The following is a 23,691-nucleotide window of genomic DNA, read 5'->3' as shown; positions in this document are numbered from 1 at the left end:
GATCTCATAACACAGAATTTTAATTCTCAAGCAAACAATTTCGCTCATACTAAGCAAGAGTAGTCTGGTTAAGAGAACCAGAAAAAATTTCTTTTACTGTGATTGATGTTGATATTCTCCCATCATTTCAGTGTATTATCTAAAAAACAAAGGCAACCTTGTTTTACATATAAAACTGGCTCCCAAGTAGTGGTAGGGAAGACATAAATTAAAGCAAGTCATGAATGGCTTAATCTGCTTAATGTTTGCACTAATGGCAAATCTAACTAGCACAGCAAAATGGGAGGTGCTGACCTTTGAACCTGCTACTGAATTTGTGCTCGTTTTAAGAATTTTGGATTATATTAGTGTAATGATGGAGTTAGAAAGCCTAGTTATAATTGCATATTCAATTATAACTATCTCCTAATTTTATAACCTAGGTTTTCATTAATAGAATCTTTGCAGTTTTTATTAAAAAAATCTATAAAAAATTATGTTTATTACTTTTAGAATTTTATGACCCTATAGCAAACATATCATAAAAGCAGCATTCTAAATTAGAAAGAACAGGAAAATAAATACATGAATTTCCTAAAGACGAAAAAAAAATCCACTCAGTGCATCACACCTTGCACCCTTACTGCCAAATAAATTCTAGACTAGATGAAAATATAGGTAGAATTTGTTTTGATAGAGAAAAAGGACTTAATTATTGTATGAAAATGAGAACATCCAAGTATCATAATCATCTGAAAAAAATTTAACTCCACTAATACTAAAACATTATCACCAGAGTTTTTGCATTTTGATTATCCAGATGGTAAAAATTAAAAAAATTAAAAAATTATTGGTTGGTAAAAGTAGTGACAGAATGGACACTGCTAGTAGGGCAGACTGGTATAAATTTCCTAGAGAAGAATTTGGAATATTTATGAGGAAACTTTAAAATGCTCATAGACTTTGACCTCTGGGGGAGTGGAAGTCACTCCCAGTAATTCTAACAGAAACAATCAATCATTTATGGACAATAAGAGATGCTCACTCCAGGATTATTTATGATTAAAAAAAAAAGCCAAGCAACCTAAATTTCAACAGCACACTCTCCATATATACAGTATAAACATATGTAATAGTCAATTTTATATATTAATATATGGTGTGTACACAATGATAGAACAGTACATTGCCACTAAAGTTTTAAAGACTGACATGGAGGAAAGCATATAGCATACAATTGAAAAGAGCAAACCATAAAATAGTATAATTAAATTTTACCCACTAACTGTAAGCAAGATGCCACGTTAAGTGCATTATATATTATCAAATCTAATTCTTTCCCAACATCCCAAATATATTTAACACATGGTACCTATACAAAAAAATATGAAAAGATGACACATTAAAAATACTAACAGTGATTACTCAGGGTGCTGAAAATCCAGGAAATTTACAATTTTCTGTAATTTAATTTCCTTCCATGAGCCTGTATTACTTTACTTTCAGAGAAAAGCATTACTTTTTAAAAGTAACTGATTCAATAGCATTCTCTGGATTAAAAATAGGCTTACTGAGAAATTATTTTTGAGAAAAAAGAAAACTCCATCACAGAGTCTGCAAAGAACAAGGATTGTTAAAAAAAACAAAAGGACCGTGCCATAAATTATTCAGAATTAACTATGATTTAGAATAAACCACCCTCACATAATTTAAAAAAGGGGTAATTGCTTTTTCGAAAAATCTCTTTACTTACACTAATAGTAAAATTAAGTCTGACTTCTTTAGAACCTCACTCCCTGATGGCAGAATGAATTTCATAAAAATGAGAAATCACTTTTAAGAAATTAAAGAACAAGGCAGCATTTACAAGAAAGAACACTTACTTAGGAAGATGCCTTACGAGTACATCTTTGCATATTGGTTGCTCAGCTAAAGTTAGCCAAAATTCACAGGCTTCTAAAGCCACATTTTCATCTTGATCTTGAGTCCTCTGCAGCATGTACTGTAAACAAAGGATCCTTAATATTAAACAGTTTAAATCACACAATTAATATAAATTCAATCCTACCATTAGGCTTTTGCTTTATCATGGCTCTCAACCTGGGCTTTGGATTTAAAAAAAAAAAAAAGGGTTCCAAAATAACTCTAAAATGCAGCTAAATTTAAGAACCAATGATTTAGAAGGTTGTCAAATGAAAAGTGTTCAGTATATGTACTGTTTATCTGTCTCTGTGTAGGTGCATTTTATGAAACCTGAGATGTCTGAAATGTAAATGTTAACAATCAAATATTAAGCCTTCTTAGAAACATAAAAATAACAATTATACCTTTCTTAAAATGAAAAATCTTTTTATAACTACTCAAGCTGTCTCTTATAATGTATGTAGACTTTCACATTTGAAGCGATACATACACATCAAAATTATAAAATTAGAAAGTAGTGACATTTCTTATCGTGACTAATTTTTAATTTTCAACAAAATAGGTTGTTCATGTCCTCTAAACAGAGCAACCCAAATTCACTCGTCATTTTTCAATGTACATGGGGGCTAGAACTGGGTCAGATAATGAATTCCTTATACATGTCTTCTTCCGGGTTGAAATATTTTACATGACAAACTACGGCAACATAACAGTTGTCATAGGCCAGCCCCCACTACATGCCACATCATGTCCCACTCCTGTGCTACTGAGTATTGCTTAAGAAAGAACTGTAACGCTAGAAATTAGGCTCCCCAGCTGTGACCTAGCAACTGATAAAATTTCTGAAGTTTCTGGTTAACTCCAAACTCTTCTCACTAAACTTTATACCAATCCCACCTGACTCTTCAAAGAGAAAATATACCCCAAAACATCATTTACCCCAATCTTACACTGCTATGTATCCTTATCTCTACAACTATTTCTCTTCAAGTTTTAGAACAGGAGTTGCTGCATACCTTTTAACAGATCTTAGATCTCATCTTTTAAAAGAAGATTCTCCCTATCCCTACCACTTGGAACTTTGGAAGTCAAAGGGAGGCTCTAGATCATATACTATATAAAACATTTCCAAAGCTATGTAATAATACTCACGTACACCTATACCCAGCAATATGAAAATAAATGGTATAGTCCAACTCTTGCAGTACTGAGTACTGCCTAAACAGTAATTTTGTTCTGATAATAATTTTATTTTGATATTATGTACTCCCCTTCCTTTAAATATGACTAAACTGTGATCAGTGCACTTAGAATTTCCTAGTAAAATTATTTTAATCACATAGGGATTAAAAGAGAGTCTTTTAAAAAAATATAAATGGTCTGCCCGAACTAACTATAATGGCTATGTCAGAAATCTCATTACCACAAATCACAAGTTAATCAGATGACTTTTACCAGTAATGGGTAGGATGCAAATTCTTACAATTGAGTTTCTAAATTCTAATAATTTTGAACTTCAATAACATGAGAACATGCCATTTAATCTCCCAAAGTTTTAACGACCATATAGTCTACCCCATATTTTAGTAAACACAAAACCAAAATATTTCCTAAACTAAAAGTTATCAACTTCATTAACTTTTCCCATAACATCTTACATATTATGAAGGGAAAATCCCCATGAAGATAATTTATAATTTTAAGACAATCATGATTATTTATAACCCCCACATCCTGTATGTTGTATAAATTCAAAAATCATGGCTTCACACTGTACATTTTGTATCCAACATTTTTCCTGGGGGAAAGATGAGGAAATAGCCTTTAAACTGTTCATGTTACCTCAACTATATTATGCATGTGAGGAAGCAGGCGATCCATTCGAACTTCAAGCAACATCACAAGGGCCCGGCACACATTTTTCCGTACCTCCGGTTCTTCATCACCAGCCAGTGCAAACAGATTCTATTGCACAAGAAACACATTTTTTTCTAGTTAAAAAATTCCAATATATTAAAAAGGTTTTTACACAGTGATGAGTAATCTTTAAGTTTAATTAAAGAAATCCTAAGATACAGTACAAAAAAATGACTGAATAACTGGCCTACAGTATTAGATTATAAGACACTTAAATCTGGAATGATAACTGACAAAGATTATGATTTTGATATACGATGAAATGCCATTCTGACAGTAGAATCAGTCGTGTTTTGAGATCATTTTTAGTTTGTAAGAATGAAACCATGCCATTAGAACATGGGCATTCATCTAGCTTACCCAGAAGCAGAAATAATCATTAAAATACAATTTTCTCTCAAAATTACTGTCAGACAGCAGACTATTCCTACCAACCCTGATTCTTAAGGTGATAATAGGTTCAGATTCTCTAAAAGCATCAATAATTGGGAAATAGCACACTGATTTTCTAATTTAATCCTAAACTGCTGTTGTTCACTGAGTCAACTACCCAACTACTGAAAAAATAATAAAAGTACTAATTAATCTTACACTGTTCCTTACAAGTTCCTCTACAAGGTAAAAAAGGAATGTCTGAATGACAATAGACTGTTGTTTAATCCCCACAACTCCAAGATGATGTTATTCAATTTTACAAATGAGACAATGGAAGTTAATAGAAGTTAAGTAACTTGCTAGCCAGTAAACGATCTGAAACTGGGTTTCAAGGAATCTTAAGTTCACACTCATTTCACTATACCAACAAGCTTCTACTAGAAGATCAAGTCATCTCTTGTAGAGGTTCCAAGTAGGGAAGTGAGAAGAAAAAACAATGAGGCCTTCCTCACGTCACGCATCAAGTTTTACTTTATTTACATACATGCGCTAAACGTAGTAAAACGAGCATTTAAAAAATAAGTAAAATCCAACATGTCTCATTGTCTTTTTCCAGGAAATCACAGAAATGTCTCTAAAAAATGAACCTGAAATCTTATTATAAGAAAAGACAAAGGAGATGTTCAATGATTAAATCTGAGTGTTTGAAGTACTGCTGTAGCATTTTAAAAACTTTAATTTCCCCAAGTCATGCCTCCACATTTGACATGCTCAAAACTCTGTAGCTCCTCTTTCAATTGGAGATAGCCAGAGGACTATTTTCCCAACAAGCACTGCTTATATATTAGATTTGTATCCTTCATTAAATTTTATTAGAAGAGTTCATTAATTTACTCTAGAGACAGCAACTGGGTTGGGGTGGGGTGGGGATGTTCAATGTCATCACCTTGCACTTGTCTCTTTTGTTACTACTGTCACTGAATACCCTAACCAGCTTTGCCAAGGTGTATGTTACAGCCATGTATTAGTAAATAATATTTTCATCAATATTCTGTCAGTCTTAGCAGACATGACATTAGCCCGATGAACACATTAATAACTAAAGAAAATAATAGATCCATTTATTCATTTAGCAAATTGTTATTCAGGGCCTACTAAGTATTAGGCACTTCCTCCAGAGGTTTACTGCTCTTATAGGTGGAGAAATGACTGAATCTTGTAGGATTATCAAAGTAGTAAAGAATTGTTAATGTGGTATTTAACAGTAATGCAAAATATTTTAAAATGTTCTTGCCCCACTTGCTGAGCACAGTCCTATGGAATTTTTATTGTCAGAGAGAATTTAATTTCTTTTATTCTAAAGTATATTTCCTTATAAGATGCTGGTATGTCTACTACTGCCCACTTTATTAAGCTATGAAATAATAATACTAACAGGAAATACTACTTCTAAATTAATAGCTAACATGAAGTGCTTACTCTGTGGCAGACATTATTCCAATTGATTTGTAGCAACTAGCTCTGTAACAATCCAACAAGGCGGGTCAATTACTGGCTTCATTTTACAGATGATGAAACAGAAAACAGTCAAATAAGTTAAATGAAGTGTCCAAGGATACACACTTACTAAGCTGAGGAATGGGGATTTGAACCCAGGCAGTCTTACTCCAGATCTCTATTATCATCTGCTACACCAAACTACCTCTAGACTACACTACACTGAAAGAAAACACTTGGCAGGCATAAAATTTATATACCCCTAGCATTAAGAACAGTGCTTGATTCACATAAGTATTCAGTAAAATCCCTTTAAGACACATTTTGGTTAACTTGCAAATGGCTAAAGATTCTTTAAGGCTATTACCCTTAGTCTATTGGTAAAAGAAGCTCAGAAAGAAGCTGGTCAATTTAAGCGATGAGAGAAAAAAGCCACGATCTGCCCCCCTTCATATAATTTCCCAACAATATCAGTAGTCTGACCTCTAAAGAACTTTTAAGAATACAAAGGACTATTTAATTAAATTTCATTTAATGAAAATACACATGAAAGTGCTTACGGAATTTCAACAATCTTCTCAACTGTTACTAAGCAGCCGAGGTTATCGTACTGCTTATGGTTCATGGCCAGAAAATTATGCTCTTCTTTCTGCTTTTATCACAAAGTTTGAATCGCCTTTAGAGATGCTAAGAGTTACTTTTTCCCTGATGATTCTATTTTTACAATGGAAACTATTGGAAAAACCAGAAATACTGTCCTTTTAGTCTGTACCTTCAGATTCTTTATCAAGTCAACTTTACCCAACCTTACCAATTTTCCACATTTCAAATACTGCATACAAGCTGGGAGATTCAATTTACATATGCAATTTGAATAGTATACTGAGAAATTTTTAAAGTAGTCAAGATATTATACACACCCCACACCATAATCAATTTTTATATCATGATACAAGTAGAAAAATTAGAAACAGAAAAACCATTTTAATTTTCAACTAACAAAAATTACAAAGTATCCTGTATCCAATTTTAATACTATCAGAAATCATTTCATTAAAGACTGAATTTTAATTATAAATTATTATAGTTATAAAATAAAACTACATGCGGTTGGTTAGTACTACCTAACCTCCTCAAAAACAAAGGGGGAGACCGGGACAAATCTTACCTCAATAAAAGAATCAATGTGCAACATCAGAGCTTGAGTTCTGCTAATGATAAACTGATTGACACATGCAACAGCATGAGACCTGGAAACAAAGTTTAAAATTTAACACATGCTCATTGTAACTTTTCTATCCACAAAAAAATTGGCAAAAACTTAAAACATTCCTCCATAAAAATATTATGGTATATGTATATCTATATACACCCACTAAAAAGAATGAGTCAAATCTGTGTAACAGAGAAACAATGAACTATATTAAGGGAAAAATGCAAGTTGCAGAGCAATATGTTAGTGTTTTTAAGCAAGTGAAAAATGTCTGAAAGGACATGCACAAATTTTTAATAGTGGATACATCTAAATTGTAGGAGGCTGGGCAAGCAGCACATTTTATATACGTACAAATTTTAAAATAATGGGTATGCAGCATTCCTTCTGAAACTAAAAATGGGGAAGAGTCTATGTGTTCTGGCATACCTAACTCAATTACTCACTAATTCTTATTGGTACTACCTTTAAAAATATAACCTTAACCCAATCACTTCTCACTACCTTCACCTCTTCCCCTAGGCTAAGAGACTTATCTCTGATCTCTTACCAGGGTTACTGCAATAGGCTTTAATTCATTTCCAGACTTCCACTGTGCCAAATCCCACTACAACCTGTTTGATACACACAAATAAGACCACATTGCACTTTTGTTCAGACTGCTCCAATAAAACCTAATCTACTTTTTCTGCTAAAGGCCAAATGGTAAATATTTTAAACTTAATGGGCCACATAAGACCTATGTCATGCTTTCATTTTGTTCCCTCTTAAATACAACCTTCTATTCTAAAGTATAAAAATCATTCTTAGCTTGCAGATCACAGGCTGAATTTGGCTCCATGGGTCAGTTTGCTGACCACTAGCCTAGACATTACTTTATGATGGGTCTCCTCCCTAATCCCCAACTTCAATTCCTACTCTGCTACAGCCAAAGATTTTTTCTTCTGCGAGTCTAATAGGGCTATTCCTAATTCTAGTCTTTTCACTTGCTGTTCTAGTCTTAAACATCCTTCACTGTGATCTTTCAGTCTTACTACTTTATTTTGCTCAGGGCCTTCACACAAATGTTACCTTTACAAAGAACCTTCTATATAAAATACCTGTATGAATCCTATCTATTCTCTATTCTTACTATTTTTCCATTGTATTCATCAGTATCTGAAAATCATATTATTTATTTTTTGTCTGTCTTGTCTGCCTCCTCTCCTGAAATATAAACTCCATGAAAACCATTTTCTTAACTGCTATGTTGAAAACACAGTTGGCTTTTGGTTCTGTAATTATGGCAAAAGCACATAAATATTTATTAACTAAGATAAAAAAGCAAAATATGGGGAGCCAACCACTTAAATGTGTAGCACAAAGTAAGCTGCTTATGTATTAAAGTCTATTTTCTCATCTATAAAATAAATATACAACAATTCATTTGTCATGGGGACTGAACTAATGAGCTAATACAAGTACTTGGCACAGTAAACAGACGGGAAAGAAAAGTAAGAAAGTGACTTTTAAAAAGGCTTTTAAATCAAGAGCAAAAACCTTTTAACTTGTGTTTCTTTGTGAGTATGTGGGGAAAATTTTTATTTACTTTTTTTTTGAGACAGAGTCTCACTCTGTTGCCCGGGCTAGAGTGCTGAGGCGTCAGCCTAGCTCACAGCAACCTCAAACTCCTGGGCTTAAGCAATCCTACTGCCTCAGCCTCCCGAGTAGCTGGGACTACAGGCATGTGCCACCATGCCCAGCTAATTTTCTTTTTTCCTATATATTTTTAGCTGTCCAGCTAATTTCTTTCTTTCTTTTTTTTTTTTTTTTTTTTTTTGCTAGAGACGGGGTTCTCGCTTTTGCTCAGTCTCGGACTCCTGAGCTCAAGCAATCAGCCCGCCTTGGCCTCCCAGAGTGCTCGGATTACAGGTGTGAGCCACCGCGCTCCGCCAAAAAATTTTAGAAGGTATAAATTTCTCCTATTCCCACCTTCAAGAGGCACCTACTATTAGCATTTCCCAAATAATTCTTAGAAACTTAAGAAGTTAGGAATTATTTACATTTTAAAAGAAACAGTTTGACAAACAAGTTCCTTTTTGCCTCACCTTCTTTTTGTTAAAAGTTAATATGTAGAATAGTTTCTATATATCAGTGATAAAGGAAAAAAAAACCTACAAAATTTAACTTAAAAGCTACCATTCATAATAGTGTCAGAAGACCAACTGCCTAAGAATATAATAAAATATGGTCAAGACTTATAAAGGGAAAAGTATAAAATTTTATTAAAAAACAAGCAATTTGTATTGTGCCAATGACTAATTCCCCGAAAATGATTTATTGATTCAATACAATTCCAATATAAATGTCGGTAGGGTTTTTTTTCCCCAATATGGTCTCTTCTTTACAGACCACAATACTTTTAAGTTGAAAAAATATTCTCTAGAAGCATCTGAGGTGTTTAAGTAAGCTCAGAGTAAATTCGGCTAAATAGAGTATATTTTCAATTTTAATTTCTCCTCTTGGAATGCCAGCATATTTCAGGCCAAATATTGATTTTTTGCCTTTCTTCAACTCTTATTTTTATAAGGTAAAACTCTTAAGTTGAAAAGTTCTGTCAAATTTATATGTTGTAAAATTGAAGGCCTTATTTTCATTTCATTCTGGGACAGAATATAAACCTACCCTATAAACAGGAGCAGCAGCATCCAAAATTTCTTCCAAATGAGAGTTGAAAAGTTCTGTCAAATTTATATGTTGTAAAATTGACGGCCTTATTTTCATTTCATTCTGGGACAGAATATAAACCTACCCTATAAATAGGAGCAGCAGCATCCAAAATTTCTTCCAAGTGAGATACACTATAGTATAATTTTAAAAATTGAAAAATTATCCTCATACTCTGAGCTCTCATTGTTTAATCTGTCCAACTCTTTCCTTACTGTGTAGCAATTCATTCCAATATCCATTATAAGTTTTAAGTAACTGCAATTTGCTAAAAGCCTCAAAAGCTCAAATTTTTGCCCTAAAAATATATAATTCAATTTTAAGCTACAGTCACAAAGTAGCAATAGAATAAAATAGAGGGGCCACTAACAGACCTACACATATACAGAACTCTACATATGACAGAGATATTTTAAATCAATGGCAAAAAAGAAGGGGCTATTTAATAAATGTACTAGGAAAAAACTGTTAACCAAATGGAAAAGATGGAATGTATCCCTATCTCACACCACACACCCACAGATGCTATATACAATAAAAATGTAAAATGAAAATCGAAGTGAAGAAAAATATGTAAATCATCCCACTTTCATCACCTTACTTAAAATGGTAAAAGGGGTAGACTTCTTGGGGAACATGAACTCCTACCTAGTTAACTATGCCTGGAAGAATAACATTTTGAAAACGTATTATTTATGTGTATGACACTGCAACAAATAAATTTCTACTCTGAGTACAACAAAGTACCACTTAACATGGAAAGTAACTAAAATTAAGATAAAAAAGAATAAAAATTAAATAGAAAATTTTTAGGAAGAAAGAGATTCCTGATTAGCTCCCTACTCACACTGCTGAAACCGTAATCCTTTGGAACACAGCTTGGAATCTTGAAGAAAGCTCCAGCAGGCATATGAATTAGTAGTTATGGCCTATGTACTAAAGTTCATGTATTTGGAACTCTGAAAATCATCTCTAGGAAATGCATACCTTCTACTTAAACAGTATATGATGTTAGATTATTCTACATAAAAGCACTAAGCACTAAAAATTGGAAGCCAGAAAAAAAAAAATTCTAAAGTAACTAAGAATCTGAAGAAAGAGGAATGACTTTCACAGAAACAAAAGGCAAGGGACAAGCTACAAAAAAAGTCTGTACAGTAACTGACCTCCTGCCCCACAAAGAATACAGTAACTTGGAGAATGTTTGGTGAAATTACAGAGTCTCACACACTTCAACAGTACAATGTAGACATCATGATAATTACAGCTCAATTGGACAACTGATAAGAAATTTAATCAAAGGCCAATTTAATGTTCTAAATATAATATTTCGCCAACTGTGTGCCAGGTACTGTTCTAGGAACTAAGGACATAGAGGTGAACAAAGTAGGCCAGGTTAACTTCATGACCAGCCTACGAGGCCTACTATGTGATTTCAAGATATACTAAAAAAAATCCTGCCACTTTCATGCTTGTAATGTTTTTTTCATAAATAGATGTAAAACCCTTAAACTAAAAGATCTTATTAATGAGAATAAATCTTCATTAAAATTCAGTTTATTAATCAAAGGATAAACAAAAGCAGAGAATAGGTCTGCACTGGGCCTGAAAACGGGAGGAGGGGAAGAGGATACTATATGTTTAGAAGCTCAACAATTTACAGTTCATTACTTCCGATAATCTTGTTCACCTCCAATGAACAGGGATATGTACATGTTATACTGGAAGAATTTTTATTACACAGCCACAAATGAAGATATTTGAACTTGGCAAGATTGATAAAAAATGACAAGCAAGAAACCCTACAACTAATCTTGGCCTTAAACAAAGGAATTTAAAAGAAGCATGACTGTTATCTATTACGAACATAATTTACCATGCAGAAGGTAGAGAACTATACCACATTTAATGAAAATTTCACAATATTTCACAGGTTTCATTATTAAAACAGTAAATTTCAATTATGTAAGTTTACCTTTGTGGAACATCTAGTATCTTTTGCTAATCACAAAAAAATATTAGGTAATGCAAAATAAAGTAGTGGTCAGGCTGTATCAGAGTTTATAAATTAAATATCAGCTATATAAATACCTTATTTTTGGACTACTGTGCTTGAAGAATTGCAAAAATTTGGGAATCATAATGTTGAGAGGACGATCTAAAACATCACTATCTAAAATCTCAGCAGAATCTTCACATATCTTCTGAAGGGCTCCAAATGCTCCCTATAAAAGACACATTTAAATTATGAGAATTCATTAAAAATGAAGCCATTTAAAAGCAAACTGAGAAATGCTGTAATTTGTATGGATTAATGTTCTCAGCCTATATAAAACACTACCTTCTAAAATCCATAAATCTAATCATCCAATTTTAAAACAAATTATTGGCCGGGCGCGGTGGTTCACGCCTATAATCCCAGCACTCTGAGAGGCCGAAGTGGGCTGACTGCTTGAGCTCAGGAGTTCAAGACCAGCCTGAGCAAGAGCAAGACCCTGTCTCTACTGAAAATAGAAAGAAATTAGCTGGACAATTAAAAATATATGGAAAAAGTTAGCTGGGCATGGTGGCGCAGGCCTGTATCCCCAGCTACTCAGGAGGCTGAGGCAGAAGGATTGCTTGAGGTCAGGAGTTTGAGGTTGCTGTGAGCTAAGCTGATGCCATGGCACTCTAGTCCGGGCAACAGAGTGAGATTCAGTCTCAAAAAACAAACAAACAAACAAAAAACCAAATTATTATAACCATGGAGTATCTAAAATCTGTTCAAATATAATGGTACATTTGAAATTTAGCAATACATGACTTAGAGAACTGAGGATATTTTGGTTGGCAGGGATTAAATATCAGTTTGTTAAAACTGAATGTAAAACTCTACATTTACATAGAAATCTATTTAAATAACTATTGTAACATTTTTTGAAGCACATAGAGAGGTCACAAATACCATTAAAAAAGTCACATATATAAAACCACTCATTGGGTAACTAGTGACAAAATCTTTTAAAAGGGCAGACAATTCAAATTGGCAACTATTTCCCTATAACCATTTTTATACTAAAGGGGATAATCCAGAGCCTTTGTACACAATATGTAACCCACTAGTTGCCTCAGCCATCTACCTCAGTCCTTATAATTCCATCAATAGTAACAACTTGGTGCTCATTCTCCATAGTACAGTTAATTTAAAAGGTGTCCAGGCTGGGCAAGGCGGCTCATGCCTGTAATCCTAGCACTCTGGGAGGCCAAGGCAGGAGGATCACTCAAGGTCAGGAGTTCGAGACCAGCCTGAGCAAGAGCGAGACCCTGTCTCTACTAAAAATAGAAAGAAATGATTTGGACAACTAAAAATATATACAGAAAAAATTAGCCGGGCATGGTGGCACATGCCTGTAGTCCCAGCTACTCGGGAGGCTGAAGCAGTAGGATTGCTTGAGCCCAGGAGCTTCAGGTTGCTATAAGCTAGGCTGACGCCACAGCACTCTAGCTCAGGCAACAGAACGAGACTCTGTCTCCCCCTCCCCCCACAAAAGGTGTCCAACAGTAAGTAAAGGCAATTACCCAATACCCTTTTAGAGTTTAATACACTTAAAAAATACTAAATTTGGAGATTTTTTAAAGTTTAGAACTTGATTAAAAATATAAAATTTCAATCTTAGATTTCACATGCTTAAATATTAGGAGCTTCAACTGTCATGTTAAAATAGCTATATCTGAATATTAAAGTCTTTTGAAAAAATGTTTTAGTTCTGGAAAACTGTTAAAATCAAATTAAGTGTGAACTTGTTACCTATTATGCCAAAAATGAGGCAAAAAAAAAAAAAAAAAAAACCCAATAGAAACTTCAACTAAGAACATTTAGTGATCACTCCGTACCAACATCTGGAAAACCCACATCTTTAGTTCAGACAGATGGGAATATTGTTTATTTAAAGTACAATTTCTATGTAGTAGCTCCACGATTCACAATAACTGCTGTTTAAAATTTTTATTCTTAGAAAGTGATTAAAATTTAAATCTTCTTTTGTTATGACCAACACACCAAGCCCTATTTAAATGGAATCAACTACACGATGACTAAATACTTAGTTTTTCTGTAATCTTAGTGTATTTCTAAGGCATTTCTGTGTGTATAAGAATGATTTTTTTTTCTTAGGGATGAAGAAAAGTGACTTTAATAACTAACTTTGCCAACACTCCCCCTCCCCATCTTCTCTGCTTATTTCTCCTTTCTGAAGACAGGTCAGGCAACAAACTGCCAAGACCACCTGATTGCTTTTTGTTAGGTTATTCCTGTGCCTGCCCAGCCTGCAATACTGCTCTTTTTTGAGAGGGAGAGGATCACTACTTTAGAGAGTAAAAACACCTAAAATGGTTTCCACTTAAAACAGATTTCTATACCCAAATTGTAAGCCTGCTAATGAAAGAGATAAAGTATTCATTAACAGTGAGAGAAAAAAGAAGGAATCCATACAACCTGACTCTCACCTCCTCAAATGGAAGGGTTGCTACTGATTTGATCAGTGGCAAAAAAACAAGAGATCAGAGTTAATGTATGATTAAAACTAGAGAAGTGAGATATACCTTAGATAATGTCATACAATAAGCAGCATAAAAACAATTTAGAGAAGCTAAAAAAGTACTCATGGTTTGAGAATTTGGTAAATTTCAGTCTATCTTTAAAAAATATCACATCAACTGATTAAGCTTGACAATAGCTGTTTATTACATATACACCCAAGAATAACTTTAGAAGACATCTCATTGTAGGACATATAGTGAAGAGGTTTCATAACGTAACAGTGTTTATAGAAAACAGTAAGATAAATGATTCATAAATGTGAAACACAAAGGTAACTTTAGGCTTCTAACTTTTGAAGTTGTATATTTCAGAGAAAATATTTTTCCCAAAGGTTGCTAACATACAACATGACAAGAAAAATAGAAAAGAAAAATTATACCTCACAGGTGTTGTAATCTTCAGAATCCAACAGGCTACAGAGTTTTGGTAAGAGGTCAGGCCAATTCTGCAATTCTCCCTTGGAGGCTATGGTTGTAATCAAAATACCTTGAAAGAAAACAAACATCTTTAGGAAATCAAACTGCACTGCGTTAGATACTGCCATGTCGACAACTGTGTGCCCGTGTGCACGCACACACACTTAAAATATCCCATGCCTAAGACTTCTAAACTACATATTAATAACATTTACCAGTGACTCCGACATCACCACAGCATAACTGGAAAAACCACAGCATCAACCAGATGTTTCTAGTCTTGTTTTCCAACAGTTTACCCTCTAAATTTTTCTTTAATTTACCAAGTATCTATATAAAAGACTGCAATTTGCTTTTCTCCGACAATACCAAGGATAGCTTCACCAATTAAAATGAACTCCAATTCTATACATACAAAACAGCAGAATGAAAACTATACCAAAATGTTAGCAGTGCTTATAATCGTGTGATGAATTTATGAATCTGTTAGGTTCATATAAAAGATACATTAAGAAGCTAAGAACAGCTCCCTGACTTAATCTGGAATCACAGCCAAGGACTGCGGTAAAAAAATTAAAGAAGATGAGCATCACTTGAGAACATATGTTCAGTCTGTTTACAACACTCCCTCACATAGACCGGCTGCACACTCCTACAATAGTTCCCACTTACTGGATCAATGCCAAGTAGCCAGAAAGGTGATCTCGGAGGCTGGGTGGCACATGCTGACTGATCATCTTGTTTTGACTGACTGGATTATTTCAACTGTGTTGTGCAGCTGAGTTGTGATAGTCAATCAAACACAATGATAACACGTAAGTTGTGTTAACATTTTTCACTGCCTTAGAAAATACATCACTAATAATAAAATGTAATATGGTTGGTGATTATCAATCTTTTAGTACCTTAGAGTATAAAAACTCTGACAGTAGGCAAATTATATGTACTCTAAACTGCAAAATACTAATCTGTAAAAGTGTTATTTTGAAAATTCAGTGGGATATATATAAAATGCCTAGCACCTAGTAAACATTCAATGAATATCACTGAATAGTAAATTCTACTGTTGTGTATAAATTTTCATTTGAATTTTCTACCTTTAGTTTCGAAAAGGTTGCTCCCAATGGTAAAGAACTAAAAAAAATATGTAGAGTAAAAGCTGTTGGCAAATATTTACTCTCCACTATAACAAAAAATTATACATAATGGCCAATGTATTGATAGCATTTTATAACCTTAACCCTTACAATAAAATAGCTCAGCAAAATCTAAAAGCAGTAACACCTGACCCTTTTGCCAGTTATTCTTTCCTGAATATAAAATATATTAATGAAAGAACTGAGGGAAGGAGAAAGATCCGGATCTGCCTATTTAAGACCAAGCATGTCTTAAATAAGACGGCAAACAGGTAATAATTAATACAAATTAAATACAATCTATAACTTGGTACTAACAGATGGCTGACATTCATTCCTTCCACTAGGAGAGCACTAAAGAATGTTGACAGAGGGACAAACTGCAAACTTATCTGGCCCCATAATTTCATCTACTTCTGAAAAATCATCTAGTACCCAGCATAGCTGCAAAAGTGAAAGGTGACAGATATTTCTCAGTATTTACAACAATTACGGAAATCAGTGTGCTTGCCAACACCTATTAAAATTTTAAATGTTTGAGGGAGGGGAGGAGGGACACAAGTAGTCTTTTATTTTTAACTAACAACATAAGGCAGGCAGATAATTTAACCGGCCAAGCTGCTTAACTTATTTCAAGCTGACATCTAGTTAATATTACAGGCTTTTTAAAAATGGAAAATTTCACACATATGTAAAAGAGAAACATAATGAATTAAATGTATCCATTAATTAGGTTCAACAACAGTCATTAAACGCACGGTCAATGGTCAATCTTATTTCACCTATATTTCTACCCATACCCACCTTCACATTCCTAATTGTTTTTGATCAAATCCCAGTATCATGACATTTGGAAATAATATTATCATTATATATGAAGCCCCTTCACTTATTTTTGTGAAGCAGAGTAAAACAACTAAATAAAAACTACTTGATCAGTTTCTAAACTGAAAACTGCAGAGGCCTCTCACAATTAGAATACTTAAATACCTACTTAATATAAATTAGAAGTAAAATCAAGGATCTATCATATTCTATTAATAGACACCAAGAAATAAAAATTAATAGTGCCTATGTATATCAATTTCACTCATATGTATTTTAAAATAAGAAGTCAGAAGATACTTAAGTGCTTAACTAGTTCCCAAGATAAACCTGGCTCCCAAACATGTTCAAAAACCTTTACAGAAGGTAAAAGAAATCTAGCACTCACTGGGAGATAACACCAATTCTTCTCTCCCCAGTACTGTCACTTCTAACCTTGCAAATTTAAAGACACAAAGTACTGAAGTTTGGACCAAATAGCACTTGAAATACCATTTAGGTAGAAAGCAATCTCATTTCTAATTTCTACATCTTGTCCTCTCCTTTCCTCTCAGCTGAGTTGCCATCTCTTAAGAGGAAACAAACTTCTTTCCAAATCCCATCCCACTTATCTATGGGGAAGTCTCTCCTTGATTTTAAATAGAAAAGGCTGGCATACACTTACCATTCTTTTCACCAGTGTCATGAGTAGGTAAAACCATAAAGGGGTACATACGGGTACATCAGAGTAACCTAGGGAGTCCTTTTTCAAACTACAAATGTCCTCTACCCAAATTTAAAATCAGTGTCAATAATGGCACTGTTTAATACAAGAATGTCTGCAGGGAAGTCATAGAGTAAGAGATGACTTGGATATTTTTCAAACCTATAAGGCAAAATGTACAAAACCAAACTAAGGAACTCTTGATGAAAGTGTTTGACTCCTTTAACTGGTTTCCATTTAACCGACCTGGTAAATTCATAGATGCTTTCCAAGTCCTCGTAAAATTTAACTGCTTAAGTCCATAACATACTGAAGGGCTGCCCATTAGGTTACTCAAGAGAGTATACCTGCCTATTTCTGCTTCCATTGGTTGATATGTGTGCTTACAAATAGCCAGTTGTGTGTGCTCCCAAATCAATTTATAGCAGTTACTGTAATTAAGCATTTTAATCTAGTATTACACAAACTGACAGAAAGTTCTTTCCCTGAACAAGCTGAACATTCTGAAGACTAAAAAAAATTGCTACTGAATTAGGTATAGACAAGGCAAATATTATAATAAAAAACAAGTGGGAAAATAGTAAAAATTTTGAATCCTATACTTACATTGTTTCCAAAGATCAGAAGGCTTTTCATTACATGTAAAAATGAAAAGAGAAACTGTGCCCCATACATTTTGTAAGGTGGACAGACAATAAGGAACTCCAATCTGTATACTCAAAGAAAACATAATGGTCCTAAACTATTATTACTCGCTGATGTCCCATTGTAAACAACTTTGATTAAGCCAAGTGTGATAAAGCTCTCTTATCCACTGAGACCAGTAACCCTCGTCAACTGGTCTCACTGGATAAGAGAGTTTTTACTGTAATTAACATCATCTCAAAAGCATTTAAATGCAATAATAATTTCCCTCATCACGATTTAATGTTAAACGGCTAACAAAAATTCCCATGAAAGTGGTCTGTCATCTCTAAAAATAATCCAGTTAGAAACAGAGTAAGCAAAATTGTTGCAATATAACTTACCAACCGTGGCTCTAATCAGAGGAGAGGAGTCACCAATATTATTTAAACATTCACTTTTAATAAAGTCTGTTACACCATTTGGGAAGTTCTGAAAATGTGCTTTCACATTATTCTTCAAGATGAGACCACTCAGTGATCTCGTAGGTTCATCTGTAATAGAAAAGCAATAGCAGCATTGAGTTTTAAAGTAGATTTCATTTCAAAATGTGCCAAGAACAGTAACTTTAAAGTATTTATATTCAAAAGTTGATTGTGGAGGCAGGGTGTGGTGGCTCACGCCTGTAATCCTAGCACTTTTGGGAGGCTGACTCCAGATCACTTGAGCTCAGGAGTTCGAGACCAGCCTGGGCAATAGCAAGACCTCATCTCAAAAAAAAAAAAAAAAAACCACATTGATTTTGACATTTAAATTTATTTTACTATAACCAGTTAAAAAAAACCGTAACTGAATACCAAAGGATTAACTCCTGATTTCAGGGTTTCTCAACTTTGGCACTACTGACATTTTGACAATAGTATGATATACTGACAATTCTTTGTTGTCAGTTGCTATCCTACGTGTTGTAAGATGTTTAGCCAGCACCATTAGCTGTAAATGACCATAGAACCCTTCTAAGTTGTGACAACCAAAAATGTCTTGGGGGTGGGGGGGCAAAACTGCCCCTGTTTGAAAACCACTGATTTAAAGTCAGTTTATAGGTGGCCACTATACGCAAGCTTTATCATTATCTAATAAACATCATTATAGACCTGAAAGTATTAGTTACTAAAAACATTCTAATAAAAGCATAAGTGGAAAAAAATATATGGGATCATCTTCACATAATTGTCATTAACTTATTTTTCATTTGCCCCTGAGCTTAAAAAATTAAAGCATCAGGTCTGGTGTGATGGTTTACACCTGTCATCCCAGCACTCTGGGAAGCTGAGGCAGGAGGATCATTTGAAGCCAGGAGTTTGAGCCTGCAGTGAGCTATGATTGATTGCACCACTGTACTTCCAGCCTGGGTGACACAGCAAAGACAGTCTCTTTAAAAAAAAAAAAAAAGTAAAGCATAAAATCTGTAAAAACATTTAAAAATAGAATCTTAAAAGTTTAATCCATAGATGGTGCTAAATTTTCAAAAAGAAACTTAATACTAGAATATAACTGATGTTTTACCAACTGGCATCACCACCAACAATATCAGCAATAGTTGAACATCTTCTGAATGCTTATTATGAATTAAAACACTGGTAAGTGCTTTTCAAGTAGCACTGCATTTAATCCTTACAACCTCATACAGGTATTATTAACCTCACTGCACAGGTGAAGAAACTGAGGCCTTTGCCAAAGTCCCACAAGGCTACCAAGTGGGGAAGCCAAAACCTTGGGAGTCTGGCTTCAGAGAATACACTTCAAACCACTCCTCTCGAAGGGCTATAAGAAGACCTAGAGTATTAAACACAATATGCTACTGAAACACTACAGTTTTACCTACCTTATTAAAAAATAAAATATCTAGAGCTTGTTCTACTTAATACTATGTTCCCAAAGTCTGAATGGCATTGAAACTTTGAAGGGTGAAGCACATGTAGGGGCAAAAAACCCCAAAGTTTCACTGCACATAAACCCCAATCAGGTCATCACAGCAATAAGATTCTTTTATGTCACCATCTAAAAACCTTTTTCCCATTTTCAATTACAACCCATTCCAATAAGTAACTTAAAACAAAACCTACTTCTAAATCCTCTTAAAAGTTTAAAAGTGCCATGAAATAAATTAAGTCAAATATTTAACTTTCTCAAGCTTATCGTAAGTTAGCTAATAATTCAGCCATGTAATCATTTTAAAGTGCATTATTTGTAAATAATATAGTATGTTGATTCCACAATAAAAATTACAAGATGAGTTTTAATAAATCACAACATGAGGTGAAACAGTTTTAAAGTATATATCCTCTTAAAATCCATTTTTAAAAGTCACCACTTTCTTTTTTAAAAAAAATTAAGATTTTACTTCATTAGGCCCTCAATTTGCTCATCTACAAAATGAGGGAATTAGACCAACTGATCTCTGAGGTCCCTTCTGGATCTAAAACTTTTTACTCAATGATTCAGTGATAAGATTACTAAATAATCCCAGCACTTTGGGAAGCTGAGGCAGAAGGATTGCTTGAGGCCAGGAGTTCAAGACCAGCCTGGACAACACAGCAAGACCCTGTCTCTACAAAAAATAAAATTAGATGGGTGTGGAGGCTCGTGCCTGTAGTCTCAGGTAACTTGGGAGGCCAAGATGGGAGATTGCTGGAGCCTAGGAGTTCGAGGTTGCAGTGAACTATGATCACACTATCACACTCCAGCCTGGGTTACAGAGCAAGCCCCAGCCTCTTAAAAAAAAAAAAAAAAAAGATTTCTAAGTAAGCATTTTCAATTAAAGATGTTACTTATGTTCCTTCTCTAAGATGGCCACAATACAGAGATTTAAAAAAACAAAAACAAAAACAAAACCAGAAAAACTAGATATGGCATATGGCCAACTATGTTCCCATCTTCCCGGGGAGGGGGAAATGAGTAAAACACAAGAAGAAATATCAACTGTTACACAAATGTAAAATTCCTACTCTTGTCTTTTGAGAACTGTACCCAATGAACAGATGAAATACATTTTAGGGTCAAGAAAACCCGAATAAAATCTTTTCCAACATTTTATGGTTTTGTAATAGGTCTTTGTGGAGGTAGTGGCTTCCAAATTCTATTGCTGCTATTTGAATAAGTTTTTTTAAAAAGTACTTTTGAAGTATCCTTATATCCCAACAAAGCTTTAATAATGAGTATAATTTATAACAATCTTAATATTTGGAATGTAGGGGTAAAAACATGAACATGAGAGAGTAGACAGCTTAGTGAAAATAATTTTCAACTTAACCACAGATTAGAAAAATTCATTTAATAAATATTTTAGTTCTTTAAAAAGAAAATAGCAGCCTGATCACAAACTATAAGAAAAATTTCTATATTAAGAAATAATATGTCATAAATATACTTTTAAAGACAGGCTAAAAGAATTCCTTAATTTCTTAAAACCTAGATTTGGAGTTTTAAATTTTCTATTATGTCCCCCAAACATAAATTAACACTCCTATCAACTACAAAAGTATTTGAAAACAATTGGAAAGAAATCGCTATCTGTATGAATTATCAAAATCTGAACACAAGATTAGTGAGATTTTACTATACATTAAGACCATTAACCTGCTAGAGTTTGAAGCTGAACGAAACCTTACAGATGGTCTGGTTGTCTAACACAGGCTTTTTATAGCTGAAAGAAAAGAAGTCAAATGATTTCAACTCAGTCTGAAACCTGTTATTTCCCAACTCCAAGTGCAGTGTTTTTACAAACTGCACTATGGCATCTAAAATACTAATCACTGAATAGGGTACAGTGCTTTTATTTAGAGGCTGGTCAGTTATTCAATAAATATTTGTTTCCTATGTGTCTGCAATGTTTCAGGAAGGAATACTCAAATGCTATGAAGAACACCTCTCACTACAATGTAAGCTCCTCGAGGGCACAGATTTTAGTTTTGCTCACTTTTATCTCCCCTGAGCCTGCAAACTGCCTGGCAAAGAGGTGATGTGCAATAAATACTTGCGAAATAAAATCTAGTGTGACTTTACATGTTATTAGAACATTCAAATGACCATATCACTTAAAAATCACACTATTCAGCCTTTAAACTGTCATAGAAATGATTTAATTTTAAAATAGTTTAGAAGACTTAATGAAAAAGTTTTATGTACACTGTTAGAAGTTTTTGAAAAGTTATGAAAGTTTACCTATGAGTAAAATACCATTTTTTGCTAAATAATTTAAAAATAGTATGTATTATACATAGCCATATAAAAGGAGTACAGAAGGATATGATTCAAGAGATCAACATAATCTCTGGATGATGGGCTAAGTGATTTTTCATTTTGGTTATATGACCTTTCCATTTTTTTCTACAATGATCACACATATATTCAGTTATTACTATTATTTTTTTTTTGAGACAGTCTCAATCTGTCGCCCTGGTATAGAGTGCAATAGTGTCATAGCTCACTGCAACCACAAACTTCTGGGCTCAAGCAATCTTCCTGCCTCAGCCTCCTGAGTTAGCTGGGACTACAGGCTCGAGCCACTATGTCTGGCTAATGCTTCTGTTTTTTGTAGAGACAAGGTCTTCCTCTTGCTCTGGCTGTGTATTAAAAGGAATCAATCAACACATTCATGTATAAGCACTGAAGCAAAACAAAGTAGACTTTCCACACGTTTTCATTTGCAAACAATGAGGGAATTTATTATATAAACACCCAATTAACTGAATCCTTATTAAGCATGTAAATGCTTATAGTAATAACTCTGCTCATTCCACATCAATAAAGCACGTTTACTATAAAATGAAATCCTTTGAAATGAATAACTCTCAGTATATTTTAATACGTCTTAAAGATACTTTTAAAAAGTTAAACACAAACTCTACTTACCTTCAGATTTTAATTTTGTAAGGACAAAAATCAAGTAGTTGTTAAAATCTGGATATTGATTGAGTTGTTCCAGTTTCTACAACAAACAGTAGTTAAGGAAATGTCTCTGTGTAAACTACGCATTTTTTATATAAAAATCAAGAATTCCTTTGTGGTATTTCTAGTCTTACATTTTTTAAAACAAAGAATAAGGATATCTTATTAAATCTATTCACATACTGCTCATGCACTAGTGCTTGTTAAAACTCTTAGGTGCTTTATGGCTGAAATTTATCAATTTTATTCAATGCAAGGTCCAGCTTCAGTATGCTCAATACAACAAAAATTTTCCAAAACAGAATTCTTAGACTTATTAGAACTTTAAAACATCGTAACCAGAAAGGTATCCAAGTATAAAATAGTTACAAAAAAGAAAGTATTCCAAAGAAATGAAAACAAGTCTTTAAGAGATGAAGATCACTTAGGGAAATAAACTTTATAAAAGAGCTTTTTAAGTTTCGGAAAAAGAAAAAAAAGAGTACTTTTGTCTGACTCATCTGTCCCTTGGAATTCAAAAAATTAAGATAAAATGCCACTTATGTACAAGTCTATATATCAAATATTATATAAAGTCCACATCATGAGATGAATACACAATAATTATAAAATTGTTTTTTTCCTCCAGAATCTAACATTCCCAGTGACACAAATTTGCAGGTATTTCGTTGGTGTTGGCAGACAACAGCAACATAATGCTATATTACATCTCTCATCCTTCAAGCCCTCTCAGCCCCTAACACACCTCCCAACTGTGTTTTACTACACAGAATGATTAAAATGCTTTTACACAACAGATTTAAATTTCTGATTAAATCCAAGACTCAGAAGTCTAGGCACACTTTATT

General features: G+C 33.7%; 1 protein-coding gene across 2 annotated transcripts in view; it reads right to left on the bottom strand.

The window, feature by feature from the left end:
- Positions 1–23,691, bottom strand: part of TNPO1 (transportin 1) — an 88,499-nt gene that overhangs the window by 29,736 nt on the left and 35,072 nt on the right. For both annotated transcript variants that reach the window (XM_045566314.1, XM_045566315.1), the window contains exons 3-9: positions 22,808–22,883; positions 18,298–18,447; positions 14,569–14,675; positions 11,702–11,835; positions 6,860–6,941; positions 3,745–3,867; positions 1,863–1,981 (exon numbers count right to left, since the gene is read on the bottom strand). In XM_045566314.1, the coding sequence (XP_045422270.1) occupies positions 1,863–1,981; positions 3,745–3,867; positions 6,860–6,941; positions 11,702–11,835; positions 14,569–14,675; positions 18,298–18,447; positions 22,808–22,883 (791 nt within the window). The remainder of the gene's footprint in view (positions 1–1,862; positions 1,982–3,744; positions 3,868–6,859; positions 6,942–11,701; positions 11,836–14,568; positions 14,676–18,297; positions 18,448–22,807; positions 22,884–23,691) is intronic.

This window comes from Lemur catta, chromosome 12, assembly GCF_020740605.2.
Source record: "Lemur catta isolate mLemCat1 chromosome 12, mLemCat1.pri, whole genome shotgun sequence".
NCBI lineage: Eukaryota > Metazoa > Chordata > Mammalia > Primates > Lemuridae > Lemur > Lemur catta.
This window is presented reverse-complemented; position numbering and strand designations above follow the sequence as displayed.